This window comes from Schistocerca piceifrons, chromosome 2 (assembly GCF_021461385.2).
Source record: "Schistocerca piceifrons isolate TAMUIC-IGC-003096 chromosome 2, iqSchPice1.1, whole genome shotgun sequence".
Lineage (NCBI taxonomy): Eukaryota > Metazoa > Arthropoda > Insecta > Orthoptera > Acrididae > Schistocerca > Schistocerca piceifrons.
The window spans coordinates 1,027,279,811-1,027,305,842 of NC_060139.1; the positions used below are offsets into that span (position 1 = coordinate 1,027,279,811).

The window sequence follows — 26,032 nt, forward strand, 5'->3', positions numbered from 1 at the left end:
TTCTTTAAATTAACCTGTAAAATTTGAAAATTGATAAGTAAAAGTACAAGCACTTTTACTAAAATGGTTTTTGGGAGAGAGTCACAACACCCATGAGACCAACTTCAGGTGTGGGACCAGCATCCAATTTGGTGGAGGGACGAATTCCTTACGGGAGCACTGAGGCATATGGCAAATTGTACAGATATAAAATATGATATATTCCTCTTATGTCCCACTGTGGACATTCTATTATAGGGGATGACTAATAGTTAGATTCAACTGTCGCGTATCTACCTGTGGATTTAACTGTGTGTTAGTATTTTCCTGGTTTTCCTTCGGTTTGTTTAAAACCTAAATGAGGTGGACATGCTTATCCAGCCACTAATGCCCATATGAGCGAAGAAAACGAAGACGATGGGAAACTGTCACGTAGCAAGTTATGTTATCAACACATCAGTAGCCCCTTAGCAAGGGACACTCCCCAAAAGTGTTCCTGTCTATGAGAAATAGGCTGCTTTTATGATGTAAATAGTCTTAGTTCACATCATATTTAGAATGCGGTAATCTGAAATAACAGATATTTGTAACAAGCATTCAATTCACCACCCTCAGAATTTTGCAGATGCAGTTAAGCCACACAAAATCAATTTAATAGTCAATATTTTGGAATACTAGTGAAGTATAGCATTCTCGCTACACTCTGAATGAATTTATCCTTTGCTGGCTTACTACTTCTTTTCCATAACTGCTAAAGACTTAACATGATGATAAAGAATGTTATGTAATCACTGTTTCTACTTATGCACACAGACACTTGTGGAATGGATTGCTTTTGGCTATGGCATGTTCTGTAACTGATTTATCCGTGACCTTACAGTAAGTGATACCTCAGAACTGGAGGTACATATTTTCTGAGTACTAGACAAAACAAAGATTTTGAAAGCAGAAACAGTTCGCAATATATTCTAACAAAATCTCAGCCAGATTTTTCACATTTCCTATTTAGAATACAATACACATACAGCTACTAAACAAGTAAAAAGTTACACATTTATTTATTGGTTTAAATTAAATACATTTTTTGCAAGAAAGGATACATATCACCATGAAGATCATGGTACACTGACACGTTTAGATGTCTAAGCCAAACACCAAACTTTTGCGTAAATACAAACCACACTTTTCCAGGACAGAGAAGTGATTATATGTGCAACAACAAGCACTCATGTCCCAAATTATCAATGAATCATTTATCTGATAAATTTATTTATAAAACAGTTGATGAGGATGCCATTTATTTTACACTAAAGTAGTGTGTGTACATCTCGTTTAACGAAACAGTTTTCACTCATAATCAAAACATATGTAAGCTTAACTTTTAAAATGAATATTTGTAATTGTCTCCCAGTGCACACAAAATGAAATCGGTGGGCATCAATTACCATAAAATTCACGGTCACAAGAAACTGACAGTGTTTAAAAGATTTGTCTAGCACAGAAGACACTCATGTGGCTGAAATGCACCCACTGCACATGGGTTCTACTTAATTAGTTAACTTATCTAATACACATGTCAAGTTTATTAACTTTTTAATTGTATACTTAGTTCCTTTTTCTTGTTTTTTCATTATTATATCTGCAAAAGTGGAGGTCAAAAACTAATTATAATCATAAATGTTGTTGAACAGTTTACGTCCCATTAAAAAAACGGTCTTATCAGGTCTGGTAACTATTTTATTACAAAAATATAATTATGAACACAAAATAAAAGATAAAAAACAATTATGTATTTGTTGACCATAAGTTTCTAATAAAATCAATTGTCACAATTACACAGTTAATTGAGTAATTTATGAAAGATAATTGCTTCTTTATATTACATACAAAAACAATGATGTGTTTACAAACAATTGACAAAATCAGAGCAATTATAAATACATTTATATGCACAAGTAGCACTTAAGTTTGTAAGAGAGCAGAATCGTCTAATGTTCACTGTAGACAGTCTGCATGAATAATTCATGACTATACATATTTTTCATTCACACCAGACAGTGTAATCTCTTAAAAGGATAAGAATTACACTGACACTCCAAAACTGCCACACTGTAAGATTTCAAGACACGCTGTCAGAACTTCACAGTCCCGTTTCCTGTGTTTCTCTACACAAGATGCAGGCTTTGGGTCCAAATCAGACACACCGACATTAAAAATATACTTCTGTAAATCAAGATCACTTATCACATGCTTTGTAGGAAGCAAAGGTACACCATTCAAATTTCCCTCAAACCGCTGAAATGCAAGCATAATTGAACAATCTTTGGCAGTAGTCGCTAGTAGGTAACGCTGGAGTGGTGTTCGACCACAAATATTTCCCCCTACTAATTCTTGCAGGTAGTCGTACTCTCCATGGTGCTTGTTGGTGATATAGTCCCAGTAGACACAGTCTGCCCCAATCTGTTCCAGTTGTTGAACATTAAGGACACGAGCCAGGATGCTATTTTCTGGTAAAGGCACTGCAGACCAATCACAAGATTTTGGTGGCAGCAGTGAAGTGACAGCTGCCATCAGTGCTGAGGGTACACGTTCTCCTTTGTTCTGGAGTGGTTCTAGTTCACCAAGTAAGGGATTAGCCATAGGTCGTTTTGATACTTCAAGGCTGCATGTTAATACGTCCCAAACAAGTGCGCACATTTTTTTCACTAACCATTTGACAGAATTCTTCCCATCTCTATCACCAACCCATTCTCTCAAGACCAGCTCGAGGCGGTCTGTACCTTCATCTCCATCACCATACACCAATACACCATCACGGAAGATCTTCAGATTGTTCTGTGGGGAAGCCAGAAGTGATTCAAGAGCATGATGTGCTCGGCCTGCATCCCCAGAAAACAGATCCAGTGGGCAATAGTGGCTGAGTTTCTGAATAGTGCCCTTTCGGAGTTTCAGGAACTGGTTAAGGCAAAAAGTGCAACGTGGAAGATGGCGATCTGCTTCCGGTACCCACCCTTGTTTCGGTTTTACCTCAAGGCAGAAAGTGGGAGTACAATGAGGCATTGAAACAGGGGATAAACTTGGAGGAAGCAGTGCATAATCGGGAAACAACATTCCATACGTCAGACAAGGATGGCTGTATATGCCTTTGTGATTACGGTGTGAGGGTCGGTGAGAATGTAATGCCCCCTCAAGTTGTTCAACTTCTCTTTGATCCAACACAACTACTGCTGGTGGCTGAATATAGGCTTCACCCAGCAAAGGTACCATCACCATTCGACAAAACAATGCTTCTCTTGAAGCAATATCAATATGCACATCTGTGGTTGAATCTGTATGGTTGACATAATGATCAGAATCGTGCTTGCGTAATCTCAACACACATCGTTGCTGAGGCAGTGACAGCACTAGATTGGCATTGCCTTCGCCCCGATACTGCCATTCAGTATCTCTCAATGTAAGAACTTTCTCATTAATATCTGTGAAAAAGAAAATTCAAATAAATTATTTTTCTATTCAGATTTGTCATACTTCTAAACAAGATTACACTCGTAATAAAAAAATCAGTAAATTATACACCAAACAGATTAACTACTCTTAAAAATTTTCAAAGTTAGTTATATTAACTGAAAAACTAACTCACTACATGACAATGTAAATGTCATTTATTTACTCAAGATAGCAAAGAATGAAAATATTGAACTTTAGTACAGTTCAGATGTTTCTTATCAAATAAATGACAATTAAATCCTATGAACATAAACTGATTCACATTTCAGCATTATTTGAATAAACAGCAACAGTAAAAACACTTTGCTGAAAATGATTATGTCCACAGACAATTACTTATTTCCATTAACATCCTAAGGTAGATAAAGACCACTCATGACAATGCAAAAAGTTCACAACGTATTATCAGAATACTGACCAGTATTATCTCCAAAAAAACAAAATGTTTGTTGCTGCTGATAGTAAAAGCAATGACACAATCCTATCTTTTGGAACTATTAATTCTTTCCTTGGAGAGGGGAGAGGGACAAATGGGAAAGGCTAAACAAGAAGCCTAGGTGAGAGGAAGCCACCTGTAGTGAGTACAAAGTTAGAGCTGAGCAGTGTATATGTAACAACCAGATCTGTAAGCAGCAGTAGTATACGCAAACAGAAATAAAGAAAAATTGTATAACAGATACTGTAAAATTAATTCAATATTCAGAGTACAGGAAAACCCATCCATACAATTATCATCATAATAATTCACATTAACATAATTTGACATGTTGTGTGTAAAAATTGGATTAGAATGAATGTATTGGGAGTAATCAAAGATGGAGGGTAGACCTGCAATTTTTTCTGACACCTCACCTTCATCTTTGTATATTTTCAGCCTCGCTACAGATGGGTTCCTCTCATTTGAATGACCTGCCCTTACTTTTAAATTTTCCCAGCCTATCCTTCTCTCCTCCTCAAGGAAAGAACTAACACTAGCAAAAGCTAGGACTGTGTTGTCACTTTTACTTTTATACGTGTATCAACAGTACTAAGCATTTCAGCACCTGAAAGTAAGTAACAGCAAGCAATTTCCCCTATATGTGGTTCATGACTGGAGCAGTCTAGAAGTAGTCAAAGTGGTTCTATGAACCCTCTGCCCAACACACTAATGTGGTCTGCAAAGTAATCACATAGATGTAATTATAGGTGTCTCACCAATCACCTTACTTCAGCATAATTTCTAACCTGTAAGCTGTTTTCTTCATGTTTGGGAAGAAGAATCATGGGGCCCAAGTTGGGCGAATAGAGGGGAGTGTAGTGGCAGTACATATGGTTTTGCAACTAAAATTCGAAACTAATGTGCTAGCATGTTGCGATGTGCAAGGTGGTTGACAATATTGAAGTTAGTTCTAAAAATAAAGGTCACACACTCTCCAAATCCAAACCAGTCCAGTATCTCACTGTATTATTATCAGCGATCATTATTACTTTTTCTAATAAGTCTATGAGGACACCCTGCATACCTCAACAAATTGATTACCTAAACTTTTCTGGCTCAGTTTTACTTTTCTTATAGTAGATTCAGCAGAAGCAGGATATTGGGGTCATCATCAAATGTCTATCAGTGCAGTTGTTCTGGAATTTCTTTTGTACTCCCCATGTCTGAAACAAACCTTCATGTGACTATTTGTGCTATACTTTGTTGACTTTCAACATTTATTTTTTTTTTTATTTTTTATTTATTTATTTTTTTTGTCCTATCTGGTACAGTCCACACACACACACACACACACACACACACACACACTTGAGCATTATTATACGGCTGCACAAGTGGTTTGAAGGCAATCTTCTTACCAGACTGACTGCATTTTACCAATACAGTTCTAATGAAATTAAGCCTCCCACTGCCTTTATCAAAAACTGAGCCTATGTGATGAATCGATTTTGCATCCCCACAAATTTCTACAAGATAACTTACGCCAGTTGTGACACACTGACATTTTTGTCATAGGGTACGACCGTTTGTCCACAATAATTTGATGATTGGCACTGTGGCTGTCGGGAACGGCTGTGTCCCCACATAATATCTGACAAAGGGAAAGGAGCAGTGAGGGGAAGGCAGCGTCGGCTGCTTGCAACGTGCTGGCAACACTACCCATGTTTTGCACTTAACATGAAATCATAGGCGGTACTCGTAAAAGCCTTGCCCACTAAAGTGACACTTTTGTCGGATCGGAAATCACCTAATTTGTTTACAAATTCATGCTCTAGAGTTTTACTTGTAACTTACGTATTATTCATACATCAAAAACAGTGAAAAATGAATGTAGATGAGTATACGACTTAACACTATCAATCAAAAGTAAAAAACTGATTTTTGAAATCTGTTTGCACATAGCATTTATTAAATGCAGACAGCAGCAATGTTTAAAAAGTGTTATTAACTGTGCATGAAAGAACTGTCAAAATGATGTTCACTACAGATCACTGCCATTTGTGTTTGTTCCAAGACCACCACCACCACTTCAGGGCATGGTATAGATAACTTCATTGATGGCCATTTCCATTATTCCATCTCGTGTCCAGTACTCGTGCTCCAGCTGCTGCACATTCCTGCAGTAATCTTGCCAGCCCTTTGCCTTAATTGAAAGGAAAGCAGCATTAAGAAGATACTGCAGTCCTTCATTCAACATGTCACCATTGACATTGTTTTCCCTGAAATTGTGTTTTATTTTGAACTATGTCAATTCTATCGGATTTAGATCACAGTCATAGGGCAGTAAACACACTACTTTGTTGCCTCTACCCTCAGCAGTTCTAGTCATGATGTACACTTTCATGGCTGGTTTGTTTCCTTTATTGTAGCTAACAGTTCTGTCTTCCTCACTGAGGTGTTGCAGTTTATTTGCCCATTTTGAAACCACTCTAACATCGTAATCCTGAAACCACATTTATTAGGCATTCTGTTGAACTTCCTGCTGTGGTATGGCACATTACCCATACAGTCACAGAATCGGTTGGAATATTACGAATGACCATATCTGCAACCCTGATTTGCAAGTTAGTGTAAAGAGTTTCTTGCATGAAACTTCCTGACAAATTAAAACTGTGTGTTCAAGTCTCAGCCCGGCTCACAGTTTTAATTTGTTAGAAAGTTTGAAAGCAGTGTATACTCTTTTTGTAGAAGTTCTTCTTAGACTTACAGAAGTTGTGTGTATTCAGTACCAGTGCGAAAGTATCGTTGTTGAAAAGGAGAGTGGCACAAAGACAGATGGGGTGAAACAAATGTACCATTGCAACCTCTAAACACGCAATTGGCACCATCAGTCAAGGAACAGCAGAACGAGTTTACCAACCAGTTTGTTCCACCGCAAGGCAAAGTAGAATGGCAATACAGATGACTTAACATTTTAGCTGATTTTTTTAATGTTACCGTAAACATAAATGCATTATATTTTTGATAAAAGTAGTAAATACTTCTTCCAAAAATCAAAGAGAAATTAAGAGGCAGTCTCTTGGCGGGATACTGTGTCGCATTTTTGTTTCCTGTTATTGAATACTTGATTACACAACAGACGAGATGTTTGAAATTTGCATATGACATCCCCAAAGTTTTTAATCTAAGTGAAGTCCTCCGATTTTAATTAATTGAATAGTGTTTCTTGGTAATATCAATATGCACTTCTCTAATATTTTTTCTGTTTTTTTGTTTTATTTTTATGTTTCATCACGATTTTTATTCATTGATAATAAAGGAACAACAGTGGCGATGCTCTGGTTTTTAAGAATAACTGTACTTCTGTGCAGCAAGTTCCTCAAATGAATTTGCTCCAGTGACCTGAAGAAGTAAACTTGAGTAAGTTTTTGTTCTACTGTAAATCTCAGCATGTGCTTACGGAACTTATTTATTGGTGGATCCAAGCCTTTTGTAATACTTCGCATCTAGGGGCAGCTTGACCCTGGCAACACTTTGAGACAAATGAATATTTTGCAAGTAGTACAGATTTACTCACCTTCTGGCAGCACTAGTGAAATTGAAAAATTTATCAGGGCTGTTCAACAAAGATGGAGACCGATTTTTTTCCTGTATCTTCCAAGATAATTTCTTTTACTGTACCATGAATATTTGAAAAGAGTGGGTGGGTTTTTATGTATAATGTCCATAGGTGGCACCATCATCATCATCATCATCATCATCATCATCATCATAGCGGTAGGTTGGTAGTAATGCTCCATTTTGTAGACACTCTTTCCACTTGGTATACCAAACAATGAAGATGATGCGATAAGAGCAGTATGGCACAACAAAATTCTGTATTTGTTTACACCATAAAGCCACTGAAATTTACAAAAAGCTGCAGAAAGCATATGGCGAAGATGCACTACCTTGTGCAACAGTGATAGGTGGCTCAGGGACTTCAAACAATGCCAACTTCTGTATGTTAAGGAGGGTGGGCCTGGTGTTTCGGCTTCTGCTGAGAATGAAGTCAACATCAACAAAGCTGCTGTGGTAGTTCACAAGGATTGGCGGGTAACATTATCTAACTTCAGTGAAGTGTTGAGGTTTCCATGTGACAGTGTCTTTATGATTAAGCATGATCATCTCCATGTGACACATGTCTGTGCCTATTGGGTACCACATCTGTTAACTACCAAAAAAATGGCTGAGTGAATGGAGACAAGTTGTGAGGTGCTGTGTCCCTTTGCTCATGGAGGGGTTATGTTTGTGGAATCTATTATAAATGGTGAAGAGTCATGGCTGCATCATTATGATCCTGAAGGAAAATGAGTCGGCAAACTGTGGAAATTGCCACGTTATTCAACACTAAAAAAGACAAAAGACATTTCATTTGCAGGAAAACTCACGGTGATCCCATTTTTTGACTGCCATGGAAAGATTTACTAGCATGCAGTTCCCCTTCACACTACTACTACAGCAGCACACTACACATCAGCATTGGCTAAACTGAGGAAGCAAACTGTAAGGAAATGACCAGACCTTTCTCGGACTGGGTTATGACTTCATCAGGACAATACAAATCAAATTGTACAGTTTCTGGTTCACATAAACATTAACTGAGTACCGTATCTGCCTTATAGCCCCGATCTCTCATCTTGTCCTTTTTTTTATTCCCATAAGTAAAGGCAAATCACGGGGCATTAGATTTGAGAACTCTTAAGAAGTTCTCAAGAAAAGTGAGGTGATTCTCAAGGACCTAACAAAAAATGGCCTGCACCATGTGTTTGAGGACTGGCAGAGACATCATAAAAAGTGTATCGAGTCGGAGAAGAGTACTTTGAAAAAGATAATGTGAACACTGAAATGGAGGAGTCAACATTTATGGAAAAAAAAAATCAGTATTTGTTGATCAGCCCTCATATGTTTTTCGTTTCATGGTGAGCACAAATTTTACATTTTACATTACTGAAGATTTAAACACATGGCCAATCTTCGCACCACATTAAAAACTCATCAGGAACTGACAGCTTTTTCAGATTGCAAAGTATTATAACTGCAACATTTGCAAAAAGTCTAGGGTTCCTATTAATATTGTCTGTCATTTCATTAATACCAATAAAAAGCACACCTTGGGTACACATTAGGTTGCTTCTACATCTAAGGATGACAATCCATCCAAGAGGACAGTCTAGTCACAAATTTGGTATGAACTGACTACATTGATCCACAACTGTCAGGATGTTGTGTGAGAAAAGTGTAAATCACAATATTATGAAAAGGAAAGTTGCTACTCGCCATATAGTGGAGATGCCGAGTCGCAGATAGGCAACACAAAAAGACTGAAAGACTGTCAAAAATAAATGACACACACACACACACACACACACACACACACACACACACACACACACACACACACACGTGTTGTTTCAGATGCCTGAGACTGCAGAGAGAGAGAGAGAGAGAGAGAGAGAGAGAGAGAGAGAGAGAGAGAGAGAGAGATCTATTTTTGATGAAGGCTTTACTGGCTGAAAGTTCTATTTGTGCCAGTCTTTTTGTTCTGCCTATCTGCAACTCAGCATCTCTACTATATGGTGAGTAGCAACTCTCTTTTTCATAATACTGTTACATTCCATCCTGGATTTTCCACTGTTTGAAAAGTGCAAGTCAGCTTTTACATGAAATTAAATATTATCAATTTCAGCTGCTTCCGAATACCACTAGCACCAATGTCTGCACCAATCAACTTATTTGTGTGTGTGTGTGTGTGTGTGTGTGTGTGGGGGGGGGGGGGGGGGGGGGGGGGGTAGTTCAGCATTTCCAATTTTGTTTTCCTACCCTCAATTTCAGTTTGTGTTATTCACAGTGCTTAGACACTGGTGCAACGGACAGTCTTAAAACTGACGGGATTTCTTTGGGCTTTATAAGAGTGTTGATAATATTTATAAACCAACAAAATATGGAAGACAAGACGGCTAAAAACAGGGATGTGGAGAAAGGTCAGTAAAATTTGCCATAGAGAACGGAGGTCCAGAGCTAAAAATTAAATGTCGTTCGCCACATTGCTACAACAGATAAAAAGTAAAAACGTGGCCAACATCCCGAGTGTTGTTCGCTAAAACGTCTGATGAATCACACAGCAAACACAAACAGGAATGCAAGCAGTTAAAGAAAAGGGCATTCTGTCAGGGAATGTGCAACGGGCACAGCTTAACAAATGGAGATGGCTAAAGAGACAGTGCCCAATACGCAAGCTAGTTAAAATGATCTCCTAGTGACAAGAAGGCCAAGAGGAGGTCGTTCAAGATGCTGGGAGACGCTTAATAGCCCGGAGCTTGTTCCCATGAAGGGAGGACCAGTGGTGATGCCAAAGTGACACCAACTGCTGACAAATGGCAACACAGATATCATCAGAGGTAATATAAGAACTAGCAGGCTGAGGTATGAGGATTGCAGCATTGGCAGCAGCAACAGTGGCCTTGTTTCCTGTCAGACTGATGTGACCAGGAACACACATAAAAATGACACTGACTCCATCAAGAGTGAGCAAGTGACAGCTTTTCTGGATCCGTTGCACTACGGGATGGACAATGTGTGGCACACAGAGGCTTTGAAGGGCACAGAGAGTCAGAGCAAATGATGCAATTGAAAAGCCTGTGTCGCCAGATGTACTGTGTGGCTTGATACAGGGCAAAGAGCTCTGCTGTAAATACTGACCAGTGCTCCGGAAGCCGGTACGAAAAAACATCGGTGCCAATGGTGAAGGTACACCCGGCACCATAGTCAGTCCGAGAGCCATCAGTGTGCACAAAGGTACTATTGTGAAATTCCATGGGAAGGTCATGAAACTTAAGGCGATTGAGCGAAGCTGGAGTAGTTTCCCTAGGGAATGAAAGTGAACACAGGCTGCCGAATGAAGCCCAGATGGTGAAGGTTCACACCCACTGTGAAAGTTGCAGGTAGTGTGAAGTTAAGCTGCTGGAGCAATAGCCAAAAGCTAATAAAAGGAGGTAGCAGAGAAAAGGGAAGCACAATTACTGGTGATCAAAGGAGTCATTGAAGAAGGAGGCATAGAATGGGTGGCCACGCGTGGCAGACAAACAGCATGCCTATCTGCTGAGGAGAAAAACACGGCGGTAGGATAGCAGTAGTTCAGCAGTTTCTGCATACACTCTCAACTGGGCTATGTAAAATGCGCCAGTGACCAAACAGATGCCACGATGGTGGATCGTATTGAGATGGCATAAGAGGGACAGATGTGCAGATGCATAAATGAAGCACCCATAGTCTAGTTTCGAATAGACACAAGGGGCCGGTACAGACGGAGGAGGCTGGTTCGATCTCCCTCCCAAGGAGTACCATTGAAGAGACAGGACATTGAGGGATCACATACAGGGGGCTGCCACGCAAGACATGTGGGAGGACCAAGAGTTGTTTCCTATCGAGCATGAGCCCCAGGAATTTCATACTTTCAACGAGTGAAAGAGCAACAGGCCCAAGATGTAGATATGGTGGGAGAAACTAACTGTGCCACCAGAAATTCATATAAACGGTTTTGTCAGTGAAAAATGAAAGCCCATGTCGATGTTCCATGAGTGAAGATGATTGAGACATTGCTGAAGATGCCGCTCAATGAGACAGGTCCGTGCAGAACTGCAACAGATGGCAAAATCATCAACAAAAAGGGAGCTGGAGATGCCCAGCAGGAGCATGTTGTATGGTAAACGGCAATAGCAAAGAGGATGACCCTCAGAACGGAACCCTGAGGCACACCATTTTCCTGGATAAATATGTCCGACAAGGCAGAACACACATTCGCCTTGAGGACTCGGTCTTTTAAAAATTCCTCAAGAAATTGGGGCAGGCAGCCATGGAAACCCACTTGTAGAGAGTACAGAGGATACCAGTCCTCCAAATTGATAAACACAGCCACAGTCGGGGATTTCTGCAGAAAACCATTCATGAAATGGGTGGACAAAGTGACAAGGTGGTCAACTGCAGCACAGCATGCTCGAAATCCACACTGTGCAGTGGTTAGTAAATTGTGAGAATCGAGCCACCATAGCAGCTGGGCACGAATCATACGTTCCGTCACCTTGCAAACACAGCTGGTGAGAGAAATGGGCAGTAGTTAGAAGGATGGTGTTTGTCCCTACTGGGCATGGGTATGGGTATGGGTATGACAGTGGCTTCACGCCAGCATCTGGGAAATGTGCCCTCTGCCCAGATGCAGTTGTACTATTAAGCAGAAAATGCTTGCCCACAAGAGAAAGGTGCTGCAACATCTGAATGTGAGCAGCATCTGGCCCTGGGACGGAGGATCGGGATGAAGTAAGAGCAAGATCTAGCTCCCTCATAGTAAAGCTGGCACTGTAACACTCACGAATCTGAGAAGAGAAAGGTACCGCCCCCAACCTGCCTCTGCTCGTTTCTGATGGAGGAAGGCAGGGAGATAGTGGGTGGAGCTCAAAATCTCTGCCAAATGGCGGCCCAAGGTGTTGAAGATAGCAATAGGTTCCCCAACGACACTGTCTGCTACTGTCAGGCCGGAAATTGGCGAATGGATCTTGGTCCCAGAGATCTGTTGGAGGTTGGTCCACATGGCAGAGGAAAGGGTGGAGCTGTTAAAAGAACTAGTGAATGAAATCCAGCTAGCTTTTTTGCTATCCTGAAGAACACGATGACACTTTGCACGCATCTGTTTATAGTGAATGCAGTTAGCCATTGTAGAACGGCAGTTAAAAACACGAAGGGCACATCTCTGTGCACTAATTACATCGCGTTACACCTCAGTCAACCATGGGACCGGGACATAGTATTGTAAAGAGGAGGTGTGAGGAATGGAATGTTCTGCATTGGTAAACACAACATTTGTAAGATATTCCACCTGGTCATCACAACTGCGGAAATGTTTGTCAAAGGTTGCCAGAGAGGAGTAAAGCCTCCTGTTGGCCTGAGTAAGGTGCCATTTGGATGTGCACATAGGTGGGGTGCGAGTCAGCAAACGGACAGCACACGGGAAATGGTCGCTTGAGTGTGCATCAGAGAGAATGGACCACTCAAGACGATGGGCAAGCTTGGCAATGCAGAAGGATAAGTTCAAATGGGAATAGGTGTGTGTTGAGTGTGAAAGGAACGTGGGTGCTCCTGTGTCAAGGCACAGGAGGTGATGTTGGTTGAGGTCAGCCTAGAGGGCATATCTCTGACAGGTTCTGGGAGAACACCATAGGGCATGGTGCGCATTAAAGTCAAACAGAAAAAAGGGGTGAGGCAGCTGGCCAATAAGCTGGAGTAAGTCTGCTCTGGTGGCATTGAATGACAGAGGGATGTAAACGGTACAAAGAGAAAAGGTCAAGTGAGGAAGAAAAAGGTAAACTGCAACAGTTTGAAGACTTTTGGGTAGTCAGGGTGATCGGTTGACTATGAATGTCATCCCTTATGAGCAGCAAGACTCCCCCCATGAGATGGAATGCCGACCTCAGGGAAAGATCAATACGGGCCGGGAAGAAATGCGAGAACTCAAAACAGTCATGAGGATGCAATTTCGATTGCAGAGAACAAGTGGACGCTGCAATTCTAGGAGCAGCCATAAATCCTCTTTGTTGGATCAAAGGCCACCAACGTTCCATTGGAGGAGAGTCATGACAAGGAAAATATAAAGGAGTGCCACATTGGTGGCTGCCAAGTGCAGCATTCAAAGACTTGCTGCTACAGGGAACAGAGGCAAGAAGATCCTGTTCTATGAGGTTTGCCGGAGCATTGGCAATATTCTGCTGTGGGCCTGCAGAGTCCAGCGCACCAAAATGGTTGGGGGTGTGCACCGGCGACATGAAGGTTAGCCAGGCAAGAGTAATATGTGGCAACAACATCGAAGAGGATCTTTGAGTCGACTAAGAAGAAGACCGTTTGCCTTTGATTTCTTGGAGACTTTCTGGTTAGCAGAGGAAGACTCAGACGCTGGGTGGCTGGAGGGACGTAGGAAGTCTTCACGAGGGTATTCCTTCTGTCCTTCCTGGCCTGCCGGTTGCGTAGCTGGTGACTTCACCCCATGAGGTATAAGTTTGGTGGTGTATTGCACAGCTGGAGGAGGAGACGGGGACACTACCATATTGATGTGAGATTTCACAACCTCAGGGCTAAATCTGGGGTCACATGTCTGCATGGCCATGTACTGTACATGCCAGATGATAGAACACAGGGTTCCCGACTAGCCTACAACTTACAAGCGACAGGGTAAGACACTTTTTCCTTCACCAGGATCTCCTAGAGGGCGCACTCATTGAATACACAGGACAATCGCAGGAGGATGTGGCATTGTCGCCATTGCAGTTGATGTAGCAGCGAGGAGGAGTTGGAAAATCACCCTTTTGAGTATCCCTGCCACAGGTTTCACATTTGGCTGGGTGTCAACAGGACTCTACTGTGGTTGTAATGACGAAGCTGATAGCAGTGCATCGGGTTCGGAATATATGGTCTGACTGTGATAACTTCATAACCTGCTTTGATCTTTTACAGAAGAACCATTCTATCAGAAGTGAGAAAGAGAGTGCGTGTGAGCACTAAGGAGCCATCTACTTTTTTCATCATTCAATGGACGGCAATGACACCCTGACCAGAGAGGTATGTTTGGATTTCTGCCTCGGTCAGACCATCGAGCAGCCTAGTGTAAATAACACCATGGGAATAATTCAGTGTTCTATGGACCTCGACACCAACAGGATAGCCATGGATGAGCATAGCTGCAAGCAATTGTTGTGCTTGACAATCAGAAGTAGTCTCCAAGAGCAAAGTACCACTGTGTAAATGAGAGCAGGTTTCACAGGGCCAGCAATGGCATCAACACCTTTCTGAATAATAGAGAGATTGACCATTGCGAAGGACTGACCGTCTTCAGTACAGGAAACCATGAGGAACCTCGGTGCATTTGGGAGAGTCTTTGAATTGATAGCCTCATTCCGTTTAAGTTTCGCAGACATTGAATGAGAAGATTGGCTCACTGCAAGAAAATTCCCCTCGATTGCCAGTGCCTGATGGCGCACTCCTCCTAACTGGGGGGCCGTTTCAGAAGGGGCACACCTGCTTTAGGTGATTGTTCACACCTCCTGAACACTTGACGGAGGGATCAATCGGGAATTTGGAAAGGTGGCAGCACAGGCAATCACTCCTCCCTGGGCTTGGTCTGTACCAGGGGAGTATGTGAAACCCCTACCAGTCAACCTGGGGCTGAGAACCAAGTCATCTGTTACTCTTCAGATGCCTGGGCTGGCCTTCAGGAGCACACAGGGAGGGTGAGTGCGCTTGCAAACATGTGCTCTTAAAACATGAACTTATGTATCCTCCTTCCCATTACAAGGAATAATTAAACCACAAGGGCTCAAGATTGTGCCACAGTTTCAGTTTTGTTACAAGTTGAACTAAATCCAGCAATCTCGTTACTATTATCTCTTCATTTATCTTCATTAATACTGAGTGCCTTGCCCATAATATTACACTGTCTCCAGTTTTGGAAAGAAAGCCATTCCCGTAATACTTTGGGCACAACATCTTAGAGAGGAGTGCCATGCCTGTACTATCACGAGCATGCCAGTCTTCACCAAGATGATGTGCCCATAATATTAGGCCTACAGGAATGGCATTCTTTCCAATGTTGAAGACAATGTAATATTACAGGGATGGTACTCAAAGTGTGAACACTGAATATAAACTGAGACAGTATGAAAAGTATGGAAAGTGAGAATCTGAGAAGGAAATTGGAAAACGTCGGGAGTATTCACGTGGAAATGCATCATTTGCAATTGCATTCAATAAAATATCCTAATCCTTATAAGATAAATGGCCATAAATGCTTCCCTTCACTCCATCTTTTTTTTTGTTACTAGCCACATTATCTGACTTAAAGAATAACAATCTCTTAAGGGGACATGCTCGTGAAAATGAGCAAAAATTTGAAAAAAATTTCTTGGTCTATAGAACAGAGCATTTCATGCTAATTTCAAAAATGTATAGTTTATGGGCATTATCATCTTCCGTTTGTACTAAAATTGAGGTTGAACAGACTGTCAGTTTGAAGTGCGTCAGAATACGTGATGCATTATTTTGTTCTTCCGTTTTTTCCATTGTTAGTTAACGGATCGTTAACACAGATGTATTCTAGAAGGCACTGACTCCCAGAACCAAAGTACAGGCATGTCTAGAAGGCTATGGTTCGAATGTAAACAAAGATCTGAGAATATATGATTTCAGAATTTCATAATATGCGTCTGGTTTTGTATTTACTGTGTATTGTTCTCTCTCTCTCTCTCTCTCTCTCTCTCTCTCTCTCTCTCTCTCTCTGTGTGTGTGTGTGTGTGTGTGTGTGTGTGTGTGCTAAAAATGCCGAGAGTAAAGAAATTTAGCCCCAAACGAAAGTTTTGCAGCAACCAGTTCCAAACACAACCGAATAACACAAATCAGTTGCTTCAAAAGTCGCCCATGGAAAATGTGTCTACAGGCAGTTCTTCACTTTCTGAATGTAATAAGAACAAGCCTAGAAGTATTGTGAGCAACAATATTGACAGAAATGTTATTCTGAACCTAAATATGCTGTCACGACTTGAAGAGCGCTGTGAAATGTAAGTACTGCAATTGTGAAGATAGTATTGACGTTTCTGAGAACATTTCGGCAAGAAAGGGTCTTTCAAGTCAGTTAGTGAATGCCTGTAACTCGTGTAAGATGCACAATGATACTATGACATCAGCAGTATCTGATAGTCGACATTACAGTGTAAATATTCAGCTTGCTTATGCAATGCAATGCAATGTATTGGAAGGGGAAGGGGAGCTGCCCAGGCTTTTTGTGCGGTGATGGATTTGCCTCCACTTCTACTGAGGTTTGACAGATACAATAAATTAATACAAAATGCTTTATGTGGTGTAAGTGAACATTCAATGAAAAGAGCAGCAAAAGAAACAGTAGCCTTGTCTGAGAATACAGACAATGTAGCAGCGTTTGATGGATCTTGGCAAAAGAGAGGTCATTCTTTTTTAGAAGATCACGGGTCAGTCGTGGTGTGAGGTATGTAGGCTACCTTGGGGATGGAGACTATAAAGGACACACTACTGTTGTTAATGACAGACCATATGGGGACACTCGGATAGAAAAGCTTGAATGTGTTGGGCATATACAAAAAAGAATGTTAGCTCAGGTGAGAAAATTGTGTAGACTTCAGTGGAAAAAAAATTAACCAACAGAAAACACATAGGTGGTCCAGGTCATCTTACAAAAAGTGAAATTGGTTCTTTGACTCAATATTATGGACTAGCAAGAAGGAGAAACATAGGAGATTTGAAGAACATGAGACGAGCTGTTTGGGCAACATGGTTTCACAGAGTGTCAACAGATGAGACCCCACAGCATGGTTTGTGTCCAAATGGGGAAAATTCATGATACAAGTACTGGTTGAGCAATGCTACAGGCATATAAATACCCAAAAGCATTCCTTACAACTTGCTGTAATGGACACAATTAGGCCTATATATAGGGATCTGGCAAATAAAAATCTACGTAGGAAATTTATCATGTTCTCTCTCAGAATGCAAATGAAAGCTTCAACAGCTGTATATGGGAGAGAATACCCAAAACTGTATTTGATGGGCTGACAAAGCTGAAGATTGGTGTAATGGATGCAATAACAACATTGAATGAAGGTGCAATTTCAAGGATCGATGTTATGAAGAAACTGAACATCCAGACACGAAGGAATATGGCTGCAGCTCTAACTGATATTGATAAGCGACAGGTAACTGAATCAGAGACAACTGCAGAAGCTGCTACCAAGGAGTCAAGGATAAAGAAAAGAATGAAGAGAAAAAGTATGGAGGATAAGGAAACAGGACGACAACTGGAATATGTGCTGGAATGTTCGAAACGGGCACAGTAGTAAGTTAATAAATCTGTAAAGTTTTGCGATTTACCGATAACTTGAATTTTCATCATTCAGGTACATTTTTCTCCTAAACGACTGAAGTTAAACTCATAAAAATTGGTACAGATATTTAGAATGACCTCTGTTACCTCGCTTGCCTACTATTTCCTGAAAAATTTATGACATGATGATAACATCGGTGATATTTGAGCTACATTTTTAAATATTTTTGCTGTAGTAAAATAAATTGTGTTTTTTTTACAGATCAGCATCATGGAGGGAAACTGGAGGCATAAAACACTTATGTGAATGTTGTCTGAACTCTGACTCTTTTTCCACACTGTGCAGTCAGTGGTTCCAAAGAAAATGGTGCTGCACTGAAACAGTGTTCAACTCTTTATAAATATTGTTGTCAGTACCAAAATATAATAAATATCTCAATGAATTTTTTGGAAATGCTTTGATTAATGACCCTAATTGTGTGTACAAATTTTGAGCTATCTCTCATTTATAGATCAGTTGCACTATGAGGGTGAAGATAATGCTAAAAATGCAGCCATTCAGGGGCGTGTCTACTTAATTCTTCAGCTTCTCCCTGCATACTTCATATCTAAAGAATTCACGAGTGAACTGCCGGATGCCACTGTCAGGTGGGCACAATGCAGAGGGGTCCCGAAAAATGCAGTTAACTCTGATAGTATTTTCAGAATGAAATGACATATCGTTGCAGTTCTGTGTGGTAGCTTAGTCCACTGTTTTCTCAACACACCTTGGTGAACATTTTTCAGCAGATGACAGTGCAGCAATGAATGAAGTAAGATTGTCATTTGAGAGATGCAAGGCAGTACTGAAGTGGTAATGGAAGTACTAAAGTATGATGGAGGTACAATGGTAATGGCACAATGTGTCTGGAACTCAGCCACCAACACATCCAACAATTTATTGTATTTGAGATAAATTTGAAGCTGACAATACTGTTTGGGATGTGCATACGGAAAGGTCTGGCTGACCAGAAACATCACCATGTCCAGCTTCCAGTACTGCTGTATTGCAAGATTTTACTATGTCGCCTCAAAAATCTGTCATGCAGGGTGCACGTGAAAATGGGGTAAGCTGATCAAGTGTACAACATCTGATCAAGTGTACAACAAATTCTGAAGGCTTCAAAGTGTAAAGTGTACATTCCAAGATCACTGCACACTGTGAATGAGGACAACCCAGATTGAAGGATAGAGTACTGTGAATAGTTTGAAGGCATGCTTCACAAGAATGAACAGTTTCCAGGGATGGTTATCTGGTCTGATGAGACACAATTCAAACTAAATGGTATTGTAAACTACCACAACTGCATGTATTGGGCTCCTAAAAATCCTCACATCCATGTGGGCAAACATATGAACCTACCGGGTATTAATGTGTGGTGTGGTCTGTCACTGTGCATTTTGATTGGTTCATTCTTCTTTGACGAACCATAACTGGTGGCTTATCTTCATATGCCGTGAACATTGCTTTTACCTGCCATCCAAAAGGTGTTTGGAAATGAAAGATTTTACCTACAATAAGAGGGCATTCTGCCTCACTACCAAAGAGATGTCAGAGCCTACTTGGATGAAAATCTACATAGACAACAGATAGGTCGAAGAGGAACTGTCGAGTACCCACCACAGTTCCCAGACCTTACACCTCTTGATTTCTACCTATGAGGAACCTTGAAAAATGAACGAAGCTACAAGAAACAATCAAGTCGTTCTTTGCGGCTATCACAATGGTAATTCTGACAGCTGTAGTTTGGTAAACAGCTCAACATTATCATCACCGTTTGGATGCTAATGGGTGTCAAAGTGAACACACAAAATATCCTAACACCCTAACCCCCCCACCTATCACTCGTCTGTAGATCAAAGGTTATCTGTCCACATTTCTGCATGTTTCCACTCCAGAATTTTGATGATCATAATGTTTCAGTCTCTAAATTAGATAATTTTTCACTGGCCACTTTGTCCCTGTGTTTTTTTATTTCTTTTCCTATGTTTTTCTTTCCCATAATTAGAAAAAAAGCTAGTGACTTGATGACTACTGCTTTAATGTCTTAGATGACTCATATGAAAATTAATTTACTTACCAAGTCCATCCATCATGAATACTAATTGAAACTAAGGTTCATGGGCGATGGTTGTAGAGAACTTCCATCACTGAGTCTTGGTCTTGGCCTGCTTCCACTTAGTGAACTTTCCTCCATCTACATTAATTCAGTATTTTGTTAGAAAAAAACTACATACAAATAGTACTATTCAGTTTCAATTAAAACAGAATAAGTAATATTACAAAATCAGAACATACACTTATATCAGATTCTTCCTGATTTCTTTTCTGTGCTATTGTCCTTAACAAAGCCTTCCCTTCCTCTTTTGTCTGAAAATAAAAAGGAAATTACTGGACAACCATATGAAAATAAATCAATCTCCACAAATAATAACAACAAAATCAAGCGATGAAATTATATCCAGTACAGAATATGATCAAAAAAGTATTCCAAGAGAAAACACTCGTTACCAAAAAAATGCTTTCTACTAAATGTATCAAAATTTATTTCTTAGTTTATAAATTATATGTAATTGATAAATGAATGGTCAAACAAAGCTCTCTACAAGTAATATAGTGCTACTGTTTGCACTGGCAACTAATAAGACAAAATATGAACATTTCTGTCGGCTTACTTCTTCATAGTCCAAACACTTCTGCGCAAATCGATAGGCATCATCCAATTTATTATGCTTTATATGAAAGTTTGCTAAATATTTGTATGCCTGAAACAATTCACTCTTGTCAGCAATTTGGCGATTATCAGTCTCTTTCACAAACTGTGTGTAAGCATTTGCAGCATGTTCACTTTCATTGAGCTTTTCAAATAACCTGAAACATACAAGAGTAGTACCACCATTGTTAATAACAGAAGTATATTAACTTTCACGCTTTCAAAGCAGTAAACTGATCTGAACAAATATTTCTACACTGGTGATTTTTTGGGCTTTCTGGCCATTATTCAGAAGTTAACAATTTCAATTTTACCGCAATATTTCTATGACTGCCCAGTCGCCTTCATCAACTGCTGTGAGGGAGGACCTTCACAAATGTTAACAATATGAAATACTGCAGAAAGAGCATGAGAATATGAGAGAATAGAAAGGCCATAGTCGCTGCAGGAACAGCACAGCAGTATGTTGTCAACAATACCTTATAAGCTGGTTAGAATTCATATAGTGAGGCCGGGGACATCACTCACAGTGCCTGATGATGAAGACAATAGCAGTTAGTGAAGTATTATGCAAAAAATGAAATCATTAGCCTGTCAGGACATCTATAAATGTGACCATTTCTACACATGTTACTTAAGAGCTGGGTTTTTCCCTCGAGATGTGTTCATATTTCTTTTTTCACTTTTCAGATGGCAAGTAAACAGTCTGGAATGACGAATATCACAAATCACTAAAAAGTAATCGTGATAATGCTGAAATCCTCTAATTACTACATAATATTCTCTTAAAATATGTGTCATTACTTGGCCACTCTCAGAAGAGCTGTTCCTTCACTGTCTCCAACACTATGTGCTCTATAGTAGCATTTCACAGCGTCCTTGTGTTTCTCCAGTTTTTCATAAGTTTCTCCGAGTGCAGTCAGCATACGGCTGTCATTTGGCCTGAGTTGTTGTGCCCGTTTGTAATAATAAATGCAGTAATATGCCATCTTCAGGATTTCGTATGTTTGACCAAGACCGTACCATGCTCGGTAATCTCTTCTGTTAACTTCTAAGAGCATAGAAAACAACAAAAGTGTATATAAAAAAAAGCAATAACTTGCAAATGCTAAGGTTTAAACATACACACCATCATTTAACTCACAATTTTTTCAGCTCTCAAAACATTTAATACAAAAAATATATGAATATTCCTTTTTCAGTCTACTGCACATTTAAAAGACATGCTTGGAAAAACATATAAACAACCAGAAAAAAAACTCTTGACTTTTGAAACTTAAGCTTGTTCTTCAGGAGAATAAAATGGCAAAAGGAAGGAATAAAACAGACACACATTATAAAAGTGATTTAAGATGCAGCAATGTACAATATTTTTGAGTAATATTCAACCTGTCTGATGCAAGAACGATGTGCCAACATTATAAAACTGAGAATTAATTTACCTACTTACAACCTGCCAATAATTTAGTAATGTATAAAAACTGTGTGTCCGTATTGAGTTGTTTGCTAGTGGATGATTATAGGAACAATTTTTCAAAGAAATTGTAAGCCTAATATTGTCAGTTGTTCAGAAAACTAAGTTCATTTCATATCATATTTTAATTTTTAGGAAAACTTTATGAAAGTACACATTATCTAAGATGTTCCCGTAACTTCCACAGTATCAAATTTACTTTCTGAGGTAGCAAAACATTTTTACTCAATTAATCCAGTTACCTGAGGAGGAAACTTCACGAAACAACCAAACCCAAACACATATTTGCTTCACTAGAATTATGAATATCATAGCTCTGACATACAACATTTTCTTAATTTTTTAATATTATCATTCTACAGTACGTTCATGCTTTTTGTTACAAATGTCTTTCATCCAGCATCCCATTACCTATCTCCAACATACCAAGTAGTTGCAGTAAGAGATCATCATATTTCCCGTACCTTAAGTCTTGTTTTTATTTATTGGTGTTTTGTTTGTGCTATCTCTTTTCTACTTACAATCTTTTCCAATAGAAAAATAAAATTACCATCTTATGGGGGGAGGGGGGGGGGGGGGTGCAAGGATGTTTTGGGACAGGTATGGGAACTATCTTCAGCTCATCCTACATTTCTGCAGCCTTACTCTACTCCTCATCCTCTACCACAACCAATGGATAACAAGAGTTTTCTCCTCTTGTTTCTCGTTTAAATCCCAGTTTGTAGCACACATATGAAGTGGCGAGTAGCCTACAACTTTTCCCCTGGGGAAGAAATTCTGATTATGCACATTTAGCAAGATCAGTAACTTTAGGGTTGTAAAATGGTGTCAGATGTTGTTCCCAGCTATGCAAACATGACAAGGCTTGAGTTGAGCATACCTGCTCTACATTCTGACCCTTGCTTTCTCACAATGTGATTTTACGGTTTCTCAAATTTTCATTTTGATGAAGACACCCTTAGGTGTCGAAACCTATTCCAATTGTACCAAACAGTTATTTGCAACCTGCTGGCTGTATAATTGCTATGTTTGAAAACTGTGTATACAGTTGCTGAGAAACAGACCTGTTCACAATTGTAAAATAATGAGTTCAGATTCTTACTGCAGCAAAATTTTGTTTACTATGAACAAATTTAACAGCAAAGAGATGTAAGTGGTGTGAGGCAGTTTACATATAGCACATTGTCTGTACGGTCAACAGCCACAGACTGGCTGAGGATATTACTGTCTGAATGAAGTCTTCCCCCCCTGCCCTTCCGGCTCGTGTCCTCCCCTAGTTTCTGTAATGCGACCCAGACAGACACTGTTGTATGAACTCCTAAGCTGTTGTCTGCACAAGTTATTAGAAGAACACGGGCCACACATTTCTGCATGAATTATTAGAAGAACACAGGCCACACATTTACTTGAACACCTACAACTTTAAATAAAAAATGGACCAGATTATTTCATTGTTTTGGGAGTAGATTTACACTAGCAGCCTATAGTTAGCAGAGCAGTACTGAAGAATAGCGGAATAGCTGAAAAGGTAAAAGTATGTGGAAACAGGAAATTCTAATAACTGAGAAAGTGAGAGCAGCTATGATCTGATCTTTTATGGCATGGTACACTTGGTATTATAACCTTTCTGAATCGGAGGCTATTGAATTAGGAAGTTACCATAACAATGGGTTTGTTTGTAAAATAACTTTCTGCAGCCAGTCACCTTTATGTTTTATTTAATTTTCTTCTTGCTCAATGTATTTTGGGATGTGACTCCCATTTTCAAGTGCATTTTTTGTGTACTAAGGCAAAATTTCTGAGACATTTTCAATGTGTGAGGTGCTGAATTATTCTGACACTTTTACTGTAATATACACATATGCAATTTTGTAATTAATGATGGATTTTTATATACAGTTAAATCGAATTGGGACAAAAACTTTTACTTATAGTTTTCTCGTAGCTTACTTATGCAGAAGCTCACATATATTAAACATTCTCCACACAATTTATAGCACATGTTGAAAACAGCAAAGGTACAACAGCAAACAGCCACAAAGCCATTTTTACAAGTCGTGAACAGAGATAACGCAATAGACCATTAACAGAGTTTGTATCCTTTTCTTTCGTGCAAAAAGTATTTTCATTTTTAATCTAAATCATTATTTATTTACATTTTATTTATAAAGCTACTTATTGCTATGAATGACTATTTTACTTGCCTATTTATTAAGGATGCTATCGAAACATCTGAAGAAATGCAGTGAATTACTTTCCAGTTTCTCATTCAATATGCTGTCTTGTTATTTGTTTGTGGAATGGATATCTACAGTTCTATCTTCAGATGAATCTTATGACTTTTATTTAGTCAGTGGAGTACTATCAAATTTTGCTCTACATTTCCAATGGGTGATTTGTGTGTGTATAGCTATTGCTGATTATCTTTGTCTGCTGTATAAGTAGATTCTAATGTGCTCTGTATACCTGGTGTGGTAATCTCCACCTGTATGCCCAAGGTCGAACATGGAGCATTCCTGGCATGTTATTTTGAATATCCCAGAATTTGAATATTGGTCATGATTACACTATGTATTATGTATTGGTTTCCATTGATAGTTACATCTTTGCCTCATGTTTTTAAGATATTTGCAATCCTTTGTGAGATATTGTCAATGTGCAGGATGCTATACATACATTTGCTTTTATATTTTTCATCTGTAATGTTGTGTGAACCTGGATCTTTTACTTTGCTCAGTGCTGAGTCACAATGAGAGCTGCATACTCCCTGGAAATTGCAATCTGTTTCACTGTGTATTTCCTGTTGCATGTTTTCTTGGTTCAAAGATATTTTATTTGGACCCTTTGCATCACTAATCTATTTGGTTGGTTTGGGGGAGGAGGAAAGCAGGAAGGTCATTGGTCCCATCGGAGTAGGGAAGGAAATTGGCCGTGTCCTTTCACAGGAACCATCCTGGCATTTGCCTGGAGTGATTTAAGGAAATCATGGAAAACCTAAATCAGGATGGCCGGACGCGGGTTTGAACCATTGTCCTCCCGAATGCGAGCCCAGTGTGCTAACCACTGCGCCACCTCGCTTGGTTATACTACCATGTATACATGATCCAATTGCTAGGCCATCTGGCTGCTTATAACTGTTGCCATTAAATGTAAAGTAGTTTTAAGTCAGCTGGAAGAGTTCCATGAATTCAACAAGCTCCACATTTCACATTGTTATGTTTCATTAGGCTCTTCAGGATCACTGCTACAGTTTCTTGTATAGCTGTGTTTGAGCAAAGGCAGGCAATGTCTGGTGATAAAAAATGAGCATCCTGATTGAGTTCTGTGGCTTTTAGTTCACCAGCTATGCAGTTTTGTTTACGGATTATGTTGTTCCATATGTATAATTTTTCATCAGTATTTTATTAGTTTCTGTGATAGTTTGTATGCTGGGCTATTTATGAAGTAAACTACTGCTCTTATTGGATTTCCTTCTTTGTGAATTTTTAGCTGCGCTCTTAAACATGGCATCTTTAGGATCACTCAAGAGAAGATGTGCGTTCTTTAAATGCTCCTTAATTTTACTTTGGAATTGTTTTGTTCAGTCTTTTTTATGGGGTGAATATTACTAGCTTCAAAGAATTCATGTGTTTTGTTTATGCACACCTTTTCTTTCATTGTAACTAGTGTACTCCTTTTGTGTGCCTTTGTATACTCCAATTATAATTACTTTATGACTGACATTTCAAGGAGTCAAGTGCTACGGGGCAGCCAAAATCCCATCTTAGCTGTTTCTCAAGTGCCATGTGCTTGCTGTGTTGCGTGTTTTGTACATTACGTGCAGTGCCTTGTGAAACATTGCTGGTTGCATGCCAGCAACACTACCCATAGACCCACACTCTTAAAAGTTCTCAATCATATGATTGCTGTAACTACCAGTTTTGTGTGTGTGCTGCTTCATAGTTCGCACATGAAGTCTGTGCTTGATTTGG

At 39.6% G+C, this 26,032-nt stretch overlaps 2 protein-coding genes across 4 annotated transcripts in view; both read right to left on the reverse strand.

Annotated features, from left to right (window-relative positions):
• Positions 1 to 2,061: 2,061 nt before the first annotated feature.
• Positions 2,062 to 19,967, reverse strand: LOC124776091 (inositol-pentakisphosphate 2-kinase-like). Its single transcript, XM_047250933.1, has 2 exons — positions 19,955 to 19,967; positions 2,062 to 3,455 (listed from the first exon to the last, which is right to left on the reverse strand). The coding sequence occupies exons 1-2, from the start codon at positions 19,965 to 19,967 to the stop codon at positions 2,062 to 2,064; spliced, it is 1,407 nt and encodes a 468-aa protein (XP_047106889.1).
• Positions 3,316 to 26,032, reverse strand: part of LOC124776601 (cell division cycle protein 23 homolog) — an 89,594-nt gene continuing 66,877 nt past the window's right edge. For all 3 annotated transcript variants that reach the window (XM_047251669.1, XM_047251671.1, XM_047251670.1), the window contains 5 exons: positions 21,392 to 21,638; positions 20,550 to 20,745; positions 20,173 to 20,244; positions 19,955 to 20,071; positions 3,316 to 3,455 (listed from right to left, as the gene is read on the reverse strand). In XM_047251669.1, the coding sequence (XP_047107625.1) occupies positions 19,976 to 20,071; positions 20,173 to 20,244; positions 20,550 to 20,745; positions 21,392 to 21,638 (611 nt within the window). In that variant the 3' untranslated portion in view covers positions 3,316 to 3,455; positions 19,955 to 19,975. The remainder of the gene's footprint in view (positions 3,456 to 19,954; positions 20,072 to 20,172; positions 20,245 to 20,549; positions 20,746 to 21,391; positions 21,639 to 26,032) is intronic.